At 47.2% G+C, this 20,329-nt stretch overlaps 1 protein-coding gene and 1 long non-coding RNA gene across 2 annotated transcripts in view; both read right to left on the minus strand.

Moving 5' to 3' along the window:
- LOC144179090 (uncharacterized) overlaps window positions 1-19,651 on the minus strand; it is a 30,517-nt gene extending 10,866 nt beyond the window's left edge. The window contains exon 1 of the long non-coding RNA XR_013324140.1: window positions 19,206-19,651. This is a non-coding gene — a long non-coding RNA (uncharacterized LOC144179090). The remainder of the gene's footprint in view (window positions 1-19,205) is intronic.
- On the minus strand, window positions 15,237-16,303 carry LOC144179087 (uncharacterized). The gene has a single exon (XM_077707294.1). The coding sequence runs from the start codon at window positions 16,119-16,121 to the stop codon at window positions 15,804-15,806; it is 318 nt and encodes a 105-aa protein (XP_077563420.1). The 5' UTR covers window positions 16,122-16,303; the 3' UTR covers window positions 15,237-15,803.
- Window positions 19,652-20,329: the final 678 nt, after the last annotated feature.

Here is a 20,329-nt window from a genome sequence, read left to right on the forward strand (position 1 = left end):
ACCCCAACCTCCCCCCTCTTCCATCCCCACTTCCCACCCCTGAGCTGTGGGAGAACCTTGTGACCAGCAGCGATCTGGACGTCCAGACACGTTTGGCCTCCAGAGCGAAGGCTGCCGGCTCATCGCATGGCTTCCTGGAATAAGGAACCACTCCCACTTCACCGGCTCAATAAAATGTTTCTCTCTCTCGGGGATTAAAATTTCGGCCAGTCAATATGTGTGGTCACAGTGGGCGCGAAAGAGTGATGGAATCCCTTAATCTTGATGTATGTCGGAATATGGTCGCTGCCGTGAGTTTCAATACCAGTAAACCAGCCTGGACGGCGAGCCAAACGCGTTGGCGCCAAGGTAAGATCCAGGCAGATTTTGTATGATGGCCACAGAGAAATGTAGGGCCGCCATCGTTTATTATGTATAGGCCATATTCAGACGCCAATGATGCGAGACTTCAGCCCATGTGGTTCATCTTGGAACTTCCCCAGAGTGGGTAGGGAGCACTGAAATCTGTGGTAATGGTCCAAGGGCCTGGCGTTGTTCTGAAGATATACTCCAATCTATGGCGCTCAATATTAGCTGATGGCGATGTACGCGCCGAGAAGCGTGATGGAGAGCCTGCGTTTTTTTACAGTTAGGCACACATATTGGTTGGTGTATATGGAGAATAGTGCGTGGACTGATAATGCCTGTGCAGCAGCGATGCCCATTCAAGGGATTGGAACTCCATGAAAACCGTCGGGAGTTGGAAGTTGCAGAGGACTTCTGCGTGAGGGTTGCTGCTACGACCAATTGCGTTGGATCTGCAAGGAACAGCTAAGCTCCTCCTTCCCGCAATGAACGTATGGACGTTCCCTTTTCAATGGAGGAGTTAGAAGCAGCCCTGGCATCATACAGGCGTAGCTCTTCACCGGGTCATGGTGGAGTAACGTACTCCATCTTTTGCCACCTTGGCCCTGGAGCTCGAGAAACGCTTCTGGACCTATTTAATCAGACATGCACAGATGGTGTCGTACCACGCAGAAGAAAACAAGCCATCTCATTCAATTGCTAAAGCCTGGCAAATTTCTGCTTGACCTGGCACCGTACCGCCTCATCGCCCTGGCAAGCTGTCTTCGCAAGGTCATGGAAAGGATGATACTCACGCGGCTGCAGTGGTAATCCGAATACCACAATACATATCCGGAAGCTATGGCCGGTTTTCGACGAGGGCGTTCTTCGATCGACTGTGTGGTAGATTTAGTAACGTTTGTACAGCAATAAAAAAGACGCAAACGCCTCACAACAGCTCTTTTTCTTGACGTCAAGGAATCCCTATGACTATGTGCTTAATGAGGCTGGTCTAGACGCCCTTGAGCACTATGTGTCGGCAGCCGAACTTTCAAATGGATACGACGCTTCTCTTCTGGGAGATCATTTTAGTTATGGCAGAAGACGGCCCAACATCGCAGCACATCATTCAACGAGGTACTCCTCAAGGTGGGGTGCTAAGCCTAGCTGTAAACGGACATGTGCTCACTCTTCTTAAAAATATCGGTGTATCCATTTACGCTGACGCTGATGACATGTGCCTCTAAGTTGCGGGGGTCAATCGACCTCAGCTGCGAGCATGACTTCGAAAAGCCGTCAGTGCGACTAGGGCACACCTCCGAAAGCAAGAACTGAGCATTTCTAGGGAAAAGTGCGTGGTGGTTGCATTTACCCGCAAACCCATGCCCAGACCGAGCAATGGGAAGTCGATACCTCACCCCAGAAATTACAAATACCTTGTCGGGGTTATCGACAGAGACATGTAATTGAGGGCACATGTGACTTTCTTAAAGAAGAAACTTACCGCCATTGCCCCCATATTCACATCTCTCACTGGAAAGACGTGGGGCACATCGGTCAGATGAGTGCTGCAGCTGTACCAGGCACTTTTCCTGGTAGTCCTGCGTTACAGCTTGCAGGCGATCTCAAGTACAGGCTCCACTAACCTTCGCGAAATCAAGAGCATCCAAGCGCAGGAACTCCGCACGTGTCTTGGCTTTCCGCGATGTGCGTCAACAGTGGGAACAGTATACATTGCCCAAGAACATCCCTTAGGAATTTATGTGACCACTGAAGCCCGTTCTACATGATGCGAATTTCCCCGTGAATTCGTAACTGCGGCGCCACTCGCGCGTTGAAACGATCTATTTTTCTATTTTCACTGCTTCGGCAAACTGTCCAAGGACTGTTCGACTGTTCCAAACATTTCGTAATTTGTCACAGCAACGAGAATAGATCGTTTTTCGCACGAGCGACGCCGCAGCTGCGAATTCGCAGGCGACATTCATACCATGTAGAACGGGCTTGAGACGCTGCGCCTACAGATCTAGCTCCTCACGAAATTACCATGTCACCAACTTGCCCAGTTTCCTCGAAGTCGACCACACTCTTCATTCGCAGCGATTGTCGCAGCGCACAGGGCTGTAGTACCGTCGAGGTACACGCCTGCGGTCATACCGCTCTCTCGTTGTGGTGCCTGGCAACCTTCAAAATTCGTATCCATGTTCTGGGCATTGTAAATAAGGCCGACTGGCCACCACTGACCCTCAAACAACTTTCCATGCAGTTACTGCACGAGCAACGCAATTACCGGAAACAAATATACACAAGTCGTTTTGTAACGTCCTTGAGCTCAGCAGGTGCGGTGGTCTCACCATCAGAATTAACTAAAATTCGATTCCGTGTTGCCCATGCTGCAAGCTCGACGGCTGCTGAACTTGAAGCCCTCCGTGGTGCTCTTCAATACATCAATGAAGCTGCTCCCCAAAAGCGATCTTTTTTTTCCTATTCTAAAGGCGCACTGCACAGTATGCAAGCAGCCCTGCGCTACGGTCCTTTTCACCAAATTGTGACAGAAATTAGGGTATTATTACACAGGGTTGTCATAAAGGGCCATAATATTTTATTTATGTGGCTGCCAAGTCACTCTGGAGTCACCGGGAATTTTTCGGCTGATGCAGCTGCCCGGACAGGCCATGACAGTGAAAGCACCATATTGCTTCCCCTTTCAAGGACCGAGGACGCTAGGATGCTTCGTTAGTTCGCTCGTAAGACCTCCATTGGTCAATGGAATACGCCGGACTTTGTGCACCCGCGCCTCCACAACCAGGACCCTCTACTCCAGCGCCGTCTTCTGTGTGGGGTGTCACGATCACACTCTACTTTACTTTCTAGACTGTGGTTGGGAGTGGCCTTCACGGAAGCGTATACTCCTTCCTCATCGGGATGGCCAGTAGCGTACACTGCGACGCCTGCGGGATTGAAGAAGCAATCGAGCATGTGATTTGTCGTTGTCTCAGTATTCACCGGAAAGACGCGTGTTGGCTGCCGAACTCAGCCGACTGGACAATCAACCGTTCACACTAAAGACTATTCTAGGACATGGATCCCTACCATCGACTTCGCAGAGGGTAACAAAAGCCATTCTGCGTTTTATGAAGGAAACAGGCTTAGATGAACGTATATAGTGCCCACAAAGGGACTGAAGGGCGTGGCCACCCCACTCCAATTCCCTCCTTTTCGTTTGCCTTCTCTTTCTCCACTGAACACCCCTCCCTCAGCACAACTTGCATCGCTCTTTTCCCAACGCACTCGAAACAACAGGTACCCCCTTTTCACAGGCTGCGGAACGAAGAGAGCTGGTATCGATGTATTCGTCCGCTTACTGCCGCACACTATTGTGTCTTCACTGTAAATGGAGTGCGGCCGTCGTTCATTGCCTGTTAAAATGCGTACATTCATCGTGTAAAGGAGATAATTGTGCTGTTGCCAGCATGCCAAGCTGTGAAAACAGCGCAAAGCCTGCGACGCGCTCGCTGATTCGTCTGGTAATAGGCTGGTTGTTGAGGTGCTCGTGTGCAGCAAACCGGCAAACGTGTCCCTGTTCCTCTTCTCTCCTTGCGTCGGAAAAAAAGCCCCGTCACTTCTATGGAGGACGGCGCTTTTGTTGCCTCCGCGCTGTACCGAGAGGCCGCTATCCGCGCTCACGGACGCGCCTCTTCAGAATGGCTATCGGCGGGCCCCGTTCTCCACTCTAGGACAATCCCCTGATTCAGCTTCACCGCAATGCGCTCGCTTGGTCAATTCACGCAGCGAACAATAAAATGCCGCCGAATGACGGTGTCGAGCATACGGTAAGTCCCGTCTTTTTTTCTTTGCAATGTGCATATATTTCGCCTTGTGCCTTTTCGGTCTGAATATATTTACTCTTACTAATTGTTCTTTATTATGTTATTTATGTCGCGACCAAGTATAGTTAGCCAATTTATAAGAGATTTTGTGTACTTTGACGCATCTGCTCTTTTTTGTGTTCTCTGTAAACCACTACTCTCTGCATTGCCTCGGCTATTGAGAGTAAGTGAAATAAATAAATAAATAAATAAATAAATAAATAAATAAATAAATAAATAAATAAATAAATAAATAAATAAATAAATCCTCGAATGATGTTCCGCATGCGCAATGCAACAGAGCAGATCACATTTCCAAGTCAAAAAGGTGTATGGTACTTTCATTCACCGAATTCGCTTCGTCAGCGGCATGGAGGGGAGAGTCCTCCCTTATACTCAAGTAATATGCTTTGCGGTACAAAATCAACTCTAAAATCTTCCACGCGTGATACCTAAGTAATTGCAGGGATACTTCAACATGATTCCAAATTGTTTAAAATTCGATTGATATTGCAGGTAATTTCCGAAGGCCTACTTTCCGAGGACAATCCAAGGACACCTAAGCACCGACTCACCGTCCGAGTAGAGTCCGAGGGCGTCTAAGTGCTTTCTAAGGGTTCTGAATGCGGACGCATCAATGTGCAATTGAATGGCTAAGACGCGATGCCTCCGCGCGTGTTCTCGAAAGGATTCGTCCTCTTGTGGCTTCGATCTGCCTCCTACGTTGTGCGCCGCTGCTCGTTGGCGATGGGGGACTTCACTGCACGCCAGTTCGCTCGTTCGAGTGCGCTCCCTTGCTTAACCTCGCGGCGCACTCGCGTGGACAGCTTCCTTTCGCAACTACCCTGTTAAAGCGAATGCTGTGGAACGCCTTGTGCTGTGGAATTCCCTCCGCTTTAAAGACACGTGGACCCTCGCATGTTTTTGGGTGAGGGCACAAATATTCTACGGTACTTTAGCCTCGTGCAGCTCCGCTGTAAAAAAATCTTTATTTTATGCTACATCATTGGTAAAACCGCTCAAGGTGTTACAGTTCTTTCAGGACGATAAACAACTACACAGGTCCTGAGTGCAGCCGAGGTGCAAGAAACTGAGGCTCACCGTCGCTCGGAGTAGCTTACTTCGTTTACTGTCGTCGTTCCAACTTAGGGATCCACTACGAGTGGCAGGGAAAGCGGCGTTGGAACTTTAGACACGGTCTCACTTCTACAGCGAAGCCGCCTCCATAATGCTTTGCGTCCCTTACGCCAAATTCAGACTGTTGCCGCAACTGTCGTAACATAAGTAACGGCGTCATTTCACGTTTCAGCTAACCGAACTGCGTGAAACGCCGTTTTCGTACCTTCACAGCTCACCATATGCCTGTTGATTCGGTCGTCTGAACATATAGCTTTCCCAGGACATACAGATACTGCAACACAGCGACAGTTAGTTTTAACCCTAAGCTAAATTTCCCCTACAAGTTCTTTTTCATGTTCGTCGTACGGTCATGCCCATGTCTGGGCGTGACCTGATTGGCCGTAAAGCCTTCTTTACGGTTAAAACTAACTTTGGATGCAAAGCGAACCTTCCCGATATAGACAACCGTTCGCGTGTCTAGAATTGACATGCTCCTGTCGATGCGTCCACCACACATTCTACGTGATTTGCAGCAGGGGCGAGGTGAGGGCGGGAGATGCCATCTTTACATTGAAATTTACTCTGAATGCGGATTATAACTTCATCTAAATGTACATGCTCGCGTGCCTGGAGTTGACATGCACGGACTGTGCAAATGGTAATTCCGACGCGCTTTGCGGGAAAACCGACATTACAGCGGAGGCTAGTCAACTACGACGCTATGGCCGTTCGCGTTGATGTAACCAACGTGTACGTGGCCTTGCGCGCGTAGCTTACGTGATTAGCGGCAATGCCAATTTACAGAAAAAGCCGAGTAATGTAAACCTGCCGATATGTTCATGCTCACCGGCGTGGAGCCAATATCCCGCCGTCCGTGGGCCAGCGACATGCAAGATTTGCGGCAAAACCTACCTTTTGATGAAAGCGATCATTGCCGAAATACCTCTGCAGTGGATAGAAACGACTTGTCGCTGCGTGCGTAATACGCAAATCGGGGCATCCGCAAACTACATGCTCTTGTCCATGCGACAGAGGCTACGCCTGCCTATAAAGCGCACCGTACGCTAATTTCGGGGAACAACTTAGACCAACAGGAGGTCTCCTGCGTGGGAGGAAATTTCGCAAACACTGACGCTTTGTTTTTTCGCCTCTACCTAAAACCGCCGCGCCAATGAAACCAATCCGCTACGGCATGTTCACTATCGTGATATCGTAGCGCCATTCAAGCCCCACTGCGGGTCACTTAAACGCACTCACGCACGCACGCACAAGCAATACCCACAGCCCAAGATATATATATATATATATATATATATATATATATATATATATATATATATATATATATATATATATATATATATATATATATATATATATATATATATATATATATATATATCAAGGTTGCAGTCGTCATTTCCAGTGCTATTCGGCTGTTTCCGAAATATTAAGAAGTGACGAATGACGCGTGTTTGTCATGTTTCCTTGATATAGTGATACATAAGCTAAAATATAAGTCGAGAAAATTCGATGAGTTTTGCAACGGGCCAGGAGAAACGTTCGATAAAAGATATGAACAACTTTGCGGTTAACTTGTTTATTTCCGAAACTGTTGGACTAATTTCTAATAAAGAAGTTAACCGCAAAGTTGTTCATATCTTTTTCTTTTACCTATATATATATATATATATATATATATATATATATATATATATATATATATATATATATATATATATATATATATATATATATATATATAGTTACTGTGAAATTTTCAATTTTTTTAATTTCAATTAATTTATTACACCATTTAATACAGGAGGAGGTTCAAAAGTTACAATACTGGCAGGGGTACCTCCTATTTATAAATAAAAAGGAATAAAAAGTCCAATTTTACAGGCAGTAACAATAATAGGTTAATAAATCAATCAGAGTAAATTAAAGCATAAGAGCATGCTTACGCAGCATGAAACAAAGCATAAAGAGAGAAGAAAAGGAAAATAACTCTATAGATATACTATAAGGAAAAAGAATTGTACAACGCAAAGGATCAACAAGACATATTGGAACATCTACATCGCCAAAACAGAGGGGCAACCGTCAACAATATATATATATATATATATATATATATATATATATATATATATATATATATATATATATATATATATATATATATATATATATATATATATATATATATATATATATATATATATATGAATTTAAGCACAGTTCATGGTGCTGATGATTACTCTACTGTGGTAAAGAGGTGATGTTTGACAAGTTTCATAAATTAACAGGATGAGATAGATATTTTGGCGTCAGGATGTAAGCATACCCTAAAATATAACGAAGTCGCATTATTCGAAACATCGCTTTATTCGAAGTATTTAATCATTCCCCCTTCAGTATATCGAGAGTGAGCAGTCACCGATTTTAATTAAGTATCTCTTGTAACGAATCCTGCTTCCTGACCCAAATACTTCGTTATAAAGAGGATTAGTTGTGTGTTGTCCTCATTTCGTTCATGGTGGAAAGCAATATCAAATCAGTGGGTCGAATAATGCAGGCAGCTGCATCGTGGACTGGCATTCTCAATATCTTTGAAAAATAGCTCTTTTATGTCCAACAAGAAGCTATTCACTAGCGTGCGCAACGAAACGTAATTTTCCCAGTGTCGCGGCAAGAGTTAGCCGTCGCCGGGCCTGATATGAACAATTTTAAAGACGATAGTCCTTCTTGGGCTACTTTAACCCAGAAATTTTGGTCTGTCTGTATATCTGTTTGTCTGTCTGTCTGTCTGTCTGTGACTCGATTCAGCCACCCGGCCAAAGTAAAACAAAGTAAAACAAGGCCTCTTATATGGTCACATCTAAATCTACCCGTCTAAGTCCAGTGTAATGTTCATACTTGTCAACATTGTTGAAGAAGAACAAGACATTACGCAAATATAAGACAACAATTTTTACACAAGTGATATTTGCAGTGGTCCTTTATAAAGAATCATACATGTTTCATTTTTGCGGAATTAAATACTTCAATAACTGCAGAAAAAGAATTCACTCCACCGTCGCCTGCTGTCGCCCGCGCCATATAGCTTCTGGCACCATTTTAAGAAATCAACCGGCAACAGTTACGCAAGGTTCCACTAGATAGGTTCCACGTTCTGCTTGCAACGCACGTGGAGTAGGGAAACGCGGTTCTATAAACGTTGAAGTAGGGCGCCTCTATTAACGCGCGTCTCCGCCGTAAGGCATCGTTGGCATTGAGACACCCGGCCTGGAGCAGTGGAACGCGGTTAATTTAAAATGATTTAAACAAACCTTTGGCGTCTTTACCTTGTGAGGAGCGCGACGCAAGAGGAACAACATGGGAAGTGAGCGGGAAAGCAAAGGGAGACATTTACTTGGCAAAAGTCGATAAAGACTATCGTCTTTTGTCGACATTTGCAACGAAAGGATACGCGGCCAATTTTTTCGTCCGGCTAATTTACTGCACTAAAAAAACTACTAAAGTTAGAGTGGTTGAAAAGCCAACTATTCTCTTCTTACGTTAAAACGTCGAGTCCTCAGGTTGGACAATACGGAGAACGATTCGAAGGACTTCGCGGAGGTTACGCAGAAGATAAGGCGTACAAGAAAAAAATGCGGCACAGTGCATTCTTATGCATAATGAGGCAACGGAGCGACGGCGTTAAGCGCTGTTCTGGCAGTAATTGCTGATATAAACGATTACGGCAGAACCGGTTTTCCGAATTACATGCCAGCCTATGTAAAAAAAAATGTTGTTGAGAGCAAGGTACGAATGCAAGCAAATCTACTTCCCTTTCCGCGAAATCACGTTCCAATCAGGCTTCCCAAAGGCGATGACACGGCATTTTCTAAATTTGCGGAAAGCGAGAAGAAAGCAAGATATGGCGAGATATGCTAGGGCTACAGAAGCGTATTTGGCTAGGGATACACTTCTTGTCCCATGCTCACCGCGTGTCTAGTCTCTCTCTCTCTCTCTCTCTCTCTCTCTCTCTCTCTCTCTCTCTCTCTCTCTCTCTCTCTCATTCTCTCTCATTCTCTCTCTCTCCGCTCTCCTCTGATCATGTTCTTTTTATTTGCGGATGTCTGGTGCAGTTATCGCTACGGCCACAAGTACTGATGTGGTAGGCGCTGAAAGAGATTGTGGAAAAACCACGCATTTTCCAGATCTTTCCACGAGCAGTATCTTGAATCGATAAGACAAGACCCAGCTTGTTGCTATTTTCTGAACACTTGAACAGTGGCTCGTGCCTTCGTCGAATTATGGATTAATTTAGTTCCTTCTTTCCGGCGAAGCCTTTTGTTGTCTCTTTAATTTCTTACTTGCTGCTTGTACCTTCTTCCCTCCCAAGTTCAAATCCTTGCCGTGGTGGAGGAAATCACCCATTGAATCAGTTGTTTTTTGTTTGTTTCAGTGTCACGCAAAAAACGAAAAGTTAAACATTTCGGCTTTCCATACTTCGGCGATTCTGCGCCAAGACTCGAAGCGTTATTCATTTGCTCAATCTCCTCGCTTACTGTGGCCATAGACGAAGCAAGGTAATATGGCAAAGTCGCCAGGTTACGACCGGAAGAGGAATTTGGCGGCCGATTGCGAAGTTTCTGGTCGTCATAGCGATGCTACATCTTACGCACAGGAGTATTATCACAGTGCACACTGCGTTACCAATTTAAATAATTAAAGCACACCCAAGCTCATACAGGTGAAGCTACTCCTGGCTGTTCACAAGACTAACTAGTGCAAGCCGTCTGTTCGTCGGCTTTCATTATGCAAGCATAGGCGCTTGTCAAAAACTCCATTCGTCCATTTTTTTTAGACGAGCAGATCCCCTTGTACACGACCTTCCCGCACACTATCGGTTTCGTAACTAACCGCTTTCCTAACTAATCTAACTAATCAGTTTTCGGCGTGCTCACACACCATTTTTTGTGCAATACGCATGCAAACGCGTGCGTGTATGCGTTGCAATGACTTTATAGCTGCTGGGGAAGGGGCGCCATCTTGCGAGTAAGTCAGGATGTTCGGGATGCGAGCGCGAAATACGACTGACGTGAAGCGTTGTACGATGTGCCGCCTGTACAGTAACCGTTCTATGACCACGCTATGTAACGGAGCTCCGTCACAACAGGAGGAATAAAGCGGGAATGTTCTCCTTACAATGGTACTTTGTAAACAAGTAACTGTCTTCCCATCGACTTTGCGTCGTCTCGCATGCTGGGAATTTTTCTCGGAAGGGGAAGTCGGGTGCTTGAAATGTACCAACAATATGCTAACAATCAATCGGGGACCGATCCATATAACCTTTGGAGAGGTTGCTAACAGCAGTAAGAACCGATTCAGTCTCTCTCCTTTTTCTCCTTTTTACCCATATGGGTGTGTTTCCGCGCATGCAGCACGCAGGCACACACCACACACACACACACACACACACACACACACACACACACACACACACACACACACACACACACACACACGCACACACACACACACACACACACACACACACACACACATATATATATATATATATATATATATATATATATATATATATATATATATATATATATATATATATATAGAGAGAGAGAGAGAGAGAGAGAGAGAGACTAAGGGCCTATCAGAATTGAAGATGAGGGAGGCATAGTGGACCTAGTTCGTTATTTTTTTGTGTGGAAAGGCAAATTTTGCAGATTTTAATAAAAAGGAGTTGATAAAAACTTGCGATCCCGGTTAGATCCGGTGTGTAATTTGCAGTGTCTCGCCCCCAAGATTTTTGCTGAGGCGCGTATTTCAAATAATCATTGTTTGTTCAGATAAACAAGACTTTGTATTGTATTCAAATAATTCAAATAAACAAGACTTTGTATTCACTGCTGATGAATGACAGCGAAATTGCTGTGCCACACAAAACGAGAAATCCTAGGGTACCAGTTGGCTCTTATTTAGAACAAAAATTTCTGCACTTCTTTTGTATACCTTTTTGCCAAAATTACGCGAACTCCAATACATCACTCAACTAAGCGCCCAAAACCACTCAATCCGTTGGCCTTCTCCGGCGCATCGTATCCCGGAATCAGGGCCTCAGTGAGGCAGAACGCCTACGCTTCATTCAAGCTTTCATTATCAGTGGGCTCATCTACCCCCCTCCTCCCCTCTCCCGTACCTAAATCCCACCCGAGCAGAACTTGACGAAGTAAACTGCCTGTTGTGTACAGTCTACAGAGTCGTCTGCAGGTACCTCACAGCACTCTTACTGTCAGACTAGAACAACTTGGTATCCCTAATTCCGTTGAGGAACTTTTTGGGGCCCACCTAATGAATCAGTACTTCCGCCCAGGATCCTCCCCTGCGGGACTGACAATTCTTTTGCACATCCACACCCCCACCTCACGAATTCTGCCCCCCCCCACCCCCGAATGCGCTTCTCATCCGAAGGAATATCCTCACTCGGCCGCTACCCCTCAACATGCACCCCCCAAAACACGGCGCACGTAGAGAACCCACACGTTTCCTGGTGGAAAGATGTCCCATCAAATCCACAACCCACTATAGCTACCTAAACCACACAGCCTATGCCCTGGTGGTCATCAACGCTCCCATATCCCCCCCCCCCCCCCCCACACACACACACACCGCTCACCATCCCCACCCACCTACTTACTGTGGTTGAGGAGGAGGCGGTAGTACGAGCCCTCTCTCAGTACCCTACACCAAAAGACATCTTGTCCGATCCCCAAACTGGTATACGGAACTTTGCCCGAGGGCGCACATCAGTCAAAGCTCTCGAAATTCTTCAGCGCAATCCCCCAAAACACCCGGGGCGCTCGTGTGGACACCTGCCCACATCGGCTTAGGAGGTTATGAGGCGGCCGACACAGCAGCTCGAGAGAGTGTGAGATCTTACTGCCCGAGCAGCTCCTTCTGTTGACCCTATCATGGAGCGCAGTCCACTACGATAGCCTTATTACGCACACGGCTATCACCACGAGCTACCGCCTCCTCCTCTAGAAATACCCCCCAGTTCATCCCTTACTTTCCACAAGGGAAGAACGCCTGTGGCGGCTCCTTCAAAGGAACTCCCTTCCTTGTAGCAAACACCTTCACCGATCTAGAGCGTGTTTTGTCCTTTCTTTTTTTCGTCCAGTGTCACGTTCACCAGCAGCATCAGTTCATTAGTTACCTTCATCGAATATACCCCGATCAGCACCCATCCCCCCTATGCCCCCACTTGCAGAGATGTCGACACCATCTGCTACGCAAGGTTGGCGTGCCACCGATACCCCTTACCCCTAATACCCTCGATTGATCATAGGAGGCGGCGTTGGACGGCGCTGACCCACGGGTCCAAAAAGTCCTAATGGAAGGTACTGCCGAAGTCACTACTGGGCTCCGCCCAGTCACCACCCGCCCCTAAGCTATATAATACAAATGAAGTTTAGGGTACTCCCCCTCTTCCTTTGCCATGATGCTTTGCGTCATTTGCAGGCATCGTAGGGGGCAAGGTCAAGCGCCAGCAACGTAGTCTATAAATATTAGGGAGTTTTAGTATAGCGCCTGGCTTATGCTACGCTATGGTCGGTGGGTACCGGAACCCGACTGGGCAGGTGCACATTCGTTCCGCGGGGACAAGCAGCCCGCCTCGCCGGCCCTGTGCATTCGTTGCGGTGAGGCCTGCCCCTCATGGCCGTGCCCGCGTGCGAGTGCGCAGTCGGGCTACGCTACCCGCCGACCCTAGGCTAGCGTACGCTAGTCGCTACGCCAAAACTCTCTATTAAGCCATGTTCTACTCTAAAGCATCGTTTTCTTTTTTCCTTCCAAGTTTCATAATACTAGAATACGCGCTACGCTCCGGCACGTAGCAGGCAACGCTGGCACTGCCGCATCAGTGTAAAAAAGAGACTGGAAAATCAAGTCAGTCATTCGATGCTTTGCTTGTAATGACCACGATCACATTTGGTCGAGTTTTCGTATGTCCAGGAAAACTACAGGCAATGCTACTTTCATGTCCCTTGTAGGTTTTGTACGCCTAATTACGACACCTCGTGTGAAATACTCGGTTCGAATTACTTCACTCACTTGCACCTCCAAGTATATACATACATAAGGTGTATTAAATGCATGCTACACGATCACGGCTGCCGGGCAGCCATGACTGCATAGCGGTTGGAACCTTGCGTTGCGGCTGCACGCCGAGCTCAGCTCCGTTAACAGAGTCCTTGGCGCAACACCACAGCAGGTGACAACACAAACTGGAGGCGCACGCTGTTATATTACGGCACGCCCTGGAAACAGTTGAAAAAGCTGATGCGATATCAGTATGCGAGAGGAGATGGGGAGAAGCGATACGTGGTGAAGTGGCAGCGATCGGCCGACGTATGAGCGGTTGCAAAATCCCTTTACTACTTGTCTTATCTAATCGACAGATTTCCCGCGCATTACGGCACTAATGTCGCCTTTTTTATGGGGTGTATTCTGTAAACGCTCCAAATACCATCATTGTCGTTGTTATCGCGCCGTCACCGAGGACGTGGGTCCAGCAGTACTGTATGGAGGTCACACGCGTTAGGTAAAAAAGTGGCTAACAAACTCGTATAGTAGAAGCCAATTATATAGGCGGCTGCGAAATAGTGGTTGGTTTTATTCGTGGACAAACCGCTCCACTCGAACGTACCGCGGCACCGGGAGCTGGCCACAGATATTAGTGTAAACCAAAAGCGTGCTCCATAAAAGCGTTGCTGCTAAAAAAACACGTCTCGGCCGCTGTCATTTTCCGCGCGCAGACACATACTGGAAAACCACATCGTCAAAATTCATTCCATGACATAACGCGCATAAAATAGAGGAACTCCCCGTAACCCCGCGTATACCGAAATCGATCTCCGTATCGGTATATTCTCGAAGAATCCCGCTTTAATGAAACATCCAAAATCGCATCTTTCAAGAAAGCGCGAGCTACCCTGCAACCGACAAAAGAACGTTTCGTCACCTCCATCCCTTCTACTAGGCAGTTCTCCCCTTTTCCCCCTCACACACTCTTCTCCATTAGACTTTCAAAAGGTCTGCATGGGTGTTGAGCATATCACTAGATGACATAGTGTATGACCAGGAACATCCCGCATCATGTCCTTGTAAAGATACATTGGCGTTACACAGTGCGGCATGTCCATGCGCATCTGCCCTTCTGTTAAATGAAGAAACCTGGTGCTTGTAGGCCGCCATAAATGAGCAAATCCGCGCCTCCGCTTCCATTTCTCATCTTCGTTGCTTTATAACCTTCAGTATTGAAAAAAAATGGCGCTTGTTTGTTCTGCGCAGGCTTGTCTAATCGGTTGTATGTGTGTGTGAAGTATACCAGTGTGACAATAAGTCTAATCAACACAATTAATCCACCCAATCAACATGCGACAGCCTTTTGACTTTCCAAGAAATTACCTGCCACTACCGCTTCCCTCGCCGGCGATACCCCCCACGACATTGGTCACTGTCTGTCATAGAGGAACGATACCAGCGCCTTGTCCAAACCAATACCCTCCCCTGTCGCGTGAGTCTACACACCATTTATCCCTCTATATTTACCTCTCTCCAAGGCCCCGAACTGCGGATCCCACAAGACCATCCCCAATATCGTTTGGCAATGTCCTAACAAATAATTCCCTCTAATCTCTTCCGAGGAGCACTGGGAGGCGGCAGTAAGCAGCCCTTATCCTCAAGTCCAGCGAGGACTCGCAGCTCAAGCCACCGGCACGCTCCAAGCGCTGGTCACCACTCATCGTTAACCCAACTGATGCTCCAATTACTCTCTCTCTCTCTCCCCACCAATGTAGCTCATCCAGGAATACAAAGGTGGAGGGTGGTAGTAGCAGCAATAAACAGACGTTTGTTTCAGACAGAAGACGATGATTTATTTGCCATTAAACATCAGCTTCGACTGGACTAAAATGAACAGCCACATCAAACAATCTCGGAAGTCACTGCTGAGGTTATTCTTGCAACTGCTGCAGAAAGCCCGCATCGTGGAATATACCAGGAATGTGCAACTCGACACCGGATACTGTCGACAAGCTTGAGCTAATACACTGCATCGCCAGTTTCCGTTTGCATCTGCGCAGTAAGACCGCCTTCAGAACAGGGCGCCACCTGGACTTTCAGTGGTGTAAAGCCACGGCGCTTGCTGTCGCCTGGGAAACCAAGGGTGAAAGCCGCGTTGGAGGAGAGAGTACTTGCTCTGTGCTTTCCATGCAGTGGTTGTGGCTCATAGCTGAGAAGTGGCTTTTCATCGGCGCGTTTTCTTTGCGTCGTCACGTGAGTCGGGCTGCTGTACAGCATGATTCTCGTCAGGAACTAGCGGTAGCGTTTCCTCTCGAAGCAACATCAACGTCGGGGTCACGACAGGAAGTCCCGAAGTCGTGCATTTGAAGATCCTAGTGGTGGCATGGGCCGTCGCTAAGATGGATCGCACTTCTTAAGCTGCTGCATCAGTGCAGCGTCTTCCCGACCTTGCAAGCTGTCCAGGTGCCTGCTTGTCTTGCGCCGAGCCGGTGACGAACCGTTGCAGTGGTCCCTGCCTGGCACGAGGTTGTTGTTCCTCACGTGGGCGTTGTTATTGTTGTTGCTCGGGCAGGTAGACCCACGAAGAGTCTTCAGATATTCTTCGACACTACTTGTTGACCACTCGGTGGTCGGAGGCGAACCAGAATTCCGAGGGCTGCGGCTCAGGTAGATGTCGTACTCGTTGCGAACGGCAGGGATCATGAACGCCATGATGCAGGTAGGTTACACCGGGCAATGGGTGCAGCTTTGAAGGCGCAGTTCCGAGGAGCCGGCTTATGTAGCCCGCCAAAGTGTACGCCGCTGAGGTCATGTGGTTTTTTTGTGTGTTCTTGGGACGCCGATAGGGCCTATCGTGCGTCGCCGCCGACGCCACGACGGCGGCGTCGGCGTACCGAGTTCACGCTCGGATAATGCTTCTTCGTTGGCTCTCTTTCGTCTATGTTGACTGTAATTGCAGGCAGCGCTGGCTGTCTGCTGATTGCGACCCCTTATCGGCTGGCGGCTTAGGGCATCAGTCTGCGTCAGATATGGGGGCTTATCTACGGCGGATCGCTACGAGTTTACATTGTAGATGTGTCAGCAGAGCCGTTGTCGATCTATTGTGGACAGGTCCGGGAGAAACATGTGACCTTAGCTGCTTGTCCCTTCACGGACTTTTGTTCGCAATATGTCTAAACAACAACAGAGACTTTGATCTGGAAGGATCAGGCGCGAAGGACTTCAGCATTACCGATGAACCGAAGCTGAGTGTGCGAAGCGTATCAGGCGTGAAAGGTCATTCTTCCATGCTATCCACTTTCAGTATTTTTCCGATGCTTCGGATGACGTTGCTCGTTGCAAGTGATAAGCGATGGTGCAAATCTGTCTAACGAAATACATATAAACCTTGATTGCTTCACTGTCCTTGAGATATCGTCGCTTGACAATCGGATATCACTGACATTGCCCACATTTACCGAAACAAAGGAACACAAATTGAATGATTCACTTGGTTTTCTTCGTAAAATGAGACGACGTGCTGTGTTCGCTTTTCTAACACGGTGAGGCATGTCAAGCGTCACCTTCTTTCTATGGGCAAGAACTTGACTCTACTCACCGTATGCAGAACGCTTGAGATGTGATACGTGCTGTATTATGGTAATCGGTGGAATGCTGCACCGCGCTGAAGATGCGAAGTTTTTCCCAGCAAATTTGGCTTATATGCCGGTATAGCGATTCAACCGCCTTGCGCGGCCGACCTACTATAGATCTTGGCCGCCACGGCCGTTCTGTGCTGTATTTTTCCTGGTCCTGGTATTACTGTGGGTAATTTGCTATTTGTTTTTTATTCCAGTTTTCTTGTCATTTGCATAGGAGCTGCCGCCTTATCGATGGCTTCAAATCTTGAGTTCGGATCTATGAAGATTTCAAGGGCAGTCATGGTAGCATTCTGAATTGCAACTTCATTACCTGGAATATCGCAGCGTCCAGGGACTTAGCTAACTTTAAGTTCTAATGCGTTAGCTGACATAAGTGTTGTGCAGTTAACTTGAAAATGCGTGTTTATGAAGCTGAACCTTGCCAATGCACTGAGAACGCTGAGGGTGTCTGCATTAATTATAAGTCCTGTATATTATATTCTCTACACGATTTCCAGCCGGAAATGCGTTGTATGCTTCGCTAATGAAGACGCTGGTGTTCTTTGTTCAGGTTTTTGTACAGGGAAGCTTAGGTTAGTGGGCCGCACATAATTCCGCTGAACTTGCTTTAACTGTGTCAGTGTAAAATTCTGGACACCGATTCTTACCCTGAAGAGTGAAAAATTCCGAACTATGAGGGGAATACTGCTTTTGGTAAAAGGCGTAATAGATGAATGGCATGTGAAAGGCTGTAATTTCCCGTGCAGGTGCATCAGTAAAGGCTGTCCGGAAAGTGTGGCTTGTGCAAGCTCAGAAATTACTGGCAATTCGCATAAGTACTAATTAAGCTAGTTTCTCATGCAGGAGCACGCTGAGGTATTATGCGTCTTTCTCCGTAGCTAAAGTTGTACGGCATCTGTGCGTCGTCATCAAATGGCCATTTTCTGCGTACAACTTGTCGTTGACGGTGTGCGGAAAAATGCAAAATACTTTCGTGTGGTTACCTAAGAAATTCTTCCAGTTTCTCTCGCGTAGTTTAGGACACCGCGGGAGCCGGTAGAGCGTATACCAACCATGGCTGGGTCTTATAGGCTATAGTTCTGCGCTGCCTCAATTTAACTCTGCGACACGGCGTGTACAAGCGACCTTGAAGAGCAAGTTTGGGAGCTACAATCGTCGTCATCCCCACTTGAACCTCTCAACCAGCATTCGCATTTCCCGCTCTACCAAATGGTGCTGCCATCTCGTGAATGCCGCGCCTTTACCATCCACCAATGCTTTACCAAAACAAAAGAGCAAGGTAGACGCCTCGGCGTTCTACTGGGCGTCAAGTAGGTGTTTTTGGATTTACCTTTTCTGTCTAGTCTATTGAAGCAAAATGTTTATTTAAGCAAAACAAGCGGTTACAACTAAGGGCTACAGATCACTATAATCTGTATACGATTTCCGCTGTAGCAATGGTTAGGAAACGGTGGTCACGTTTACGATGGCGTGTTTACAATTAGGACACGACCGAATGTATTAACTACTCATGTGGTCGAGTTGTGTATGGTTTTTGAGTGAAATTGTGGTTATCAAAAGCATACACAGGCAGTTACAAATTTTTCTAATGCATGTCCGAAGTGGTAGGGCCCACGTCACAGTTTCATCTGAACTGCCGCGCAAGCTTTGTTCCGGCGTGCATCCCTCGACGAGAATAGACGCTTGTGATCACAAAATATTCCGAGTCACCACTCGTCACATGCCCCAGAGAGCTGCGAAGAAGGTCGCCGCATGACCATTGGCAAAGCGAAACGGTTCCGCACCGCTAACCTGCTGAAGTACTGTGAGTAGCTGAAATACACATGCTTTCTCTACAAATGATGCACGTTCGGTGATTGAGCGACAGCTCAAAATAGCGCGTCCATGAAGCAGAGGGTCGAACAAGCCTCCTCTTGCATGTCCTTTCACTTTCTTTCCGTCTGCCACATTGCTTTTCGGCCATTTTCGGTCCAGCTTTAGCAACGTAGCACTCAGCCTGCTCCTGTTTTTCTCCTCAAAAGCGCTCTGAGACGACGTGCTCCTGCAGCCGCTTGTTGTCAAACATGCCAGAGCTGACCTCGGCTGTTATTGACACCCCGACAGCGGCTCGTATTTCCCGGGTCTTCTCGAAGGCCTGTCGAAAAGAAACACTGACCTGTCGGAACCAGGGACACTTGGGCGGCCTGGGAGGAGTCAGCAGCAGGCGCCACCGAGATTAGGATCCATATTGGGTGACGCGAAACAGCAACCTTCCGCGCGGACAGGTGATATCAGCTTCAAGGGCCGCTGGCGCCGGCGCCGAAGAGTGCGTGGGCACACGACACCACGACGAACTCTTTCTTTGGCTTGGTCAGTGAGCTCAGCGCGATGTTTACGTGTGTCTCACGCTGAGGCAGTCGTAGCAGCTCTTAAGTTTGTTTCAAGGAAAGTCCTTAATCATTGCTTTTTTGAGGTGATGGCCTTAAGTGTCTTATTCTACGAAAAACCATCGTTGCCGTTGTTGTTGTTGTTGTTCTCCGGTACGGAAAATCGCCGGCGCTGTAAAGAATAAATAAGACTGAATTCCAATCTACACACTAGGAGCCGAGTGCGTTACCGTGCACCGCGCTGCCCGAGTTTTGTTTTCTTTTTGCCAACGCCGCCACCTCCGCACGTTGGCAGCAGTGGAACAAAAGTTTGAAGTTTCTTTCTGGAGTGAAAGAGCAAGCCGAGACAAAAGGCCACGAGGCCTGATATGTTCTAGGCTCCCTCTAGAACTGAACGTGACAGCACGTGAGTGTGGAACAGAGGCACCCCAGCCGCGCAGAACTCTGATTCTAAGGAAGTTGTGGCGTGCGTCCGCTTGTCTGCTTGTTGAAGTAATTCCAGCCAAAAGACGAAGAAATGTGGGCGAAGGAACAGACACAGATGCACTGTAGCAGTTAAGAAGTATTTGAAAACTATCCCCGGCCTTTCGCCTTCAAAACACGTAACAGATTTATTTATTCCCGGAGGATTTTTGTTCGCGTTTTATATGCGAAGCGTGTACGTCGGCGAATCAAGCTGGGGTTTCTTGCGATGGTTGATTGCCGTGGCTCTTCTGGCGTCAGTTTTAAGGCTTCGCTTTCTCGCAGCCAGTTTCAGCTCACGGCGGCCACATAGTTGTGCAAAACAGTTCCCTCACAAGAGTGTTTATGAAAACAAGTCTCTAACAAGTTATTATTTGTTGTGTCCTTCTATAATAAACTTATTCAGTCATCCATTTCTTCTGCTTGTTATTATCGTTATTGTTACAAGTTA

This window comes from Haemaphysalis longicornis, unplaced genomic scaffold (genome assembly GCF_048455015.1).
Source record: "Haemaphysalis longicornis isolate Haplotype H1 unplaced genomic scaffold, Haemaphysalis longicornis Haplotype H1 scaffold_4, whole genome shotgun sequence".
Lineage (NCBI taxonomy): Eukaryota > Metazoa > Arthropoda > Arachnida > Ixodida > Ixodidae > Haemaphysalis > Haemaphysalis longicornis.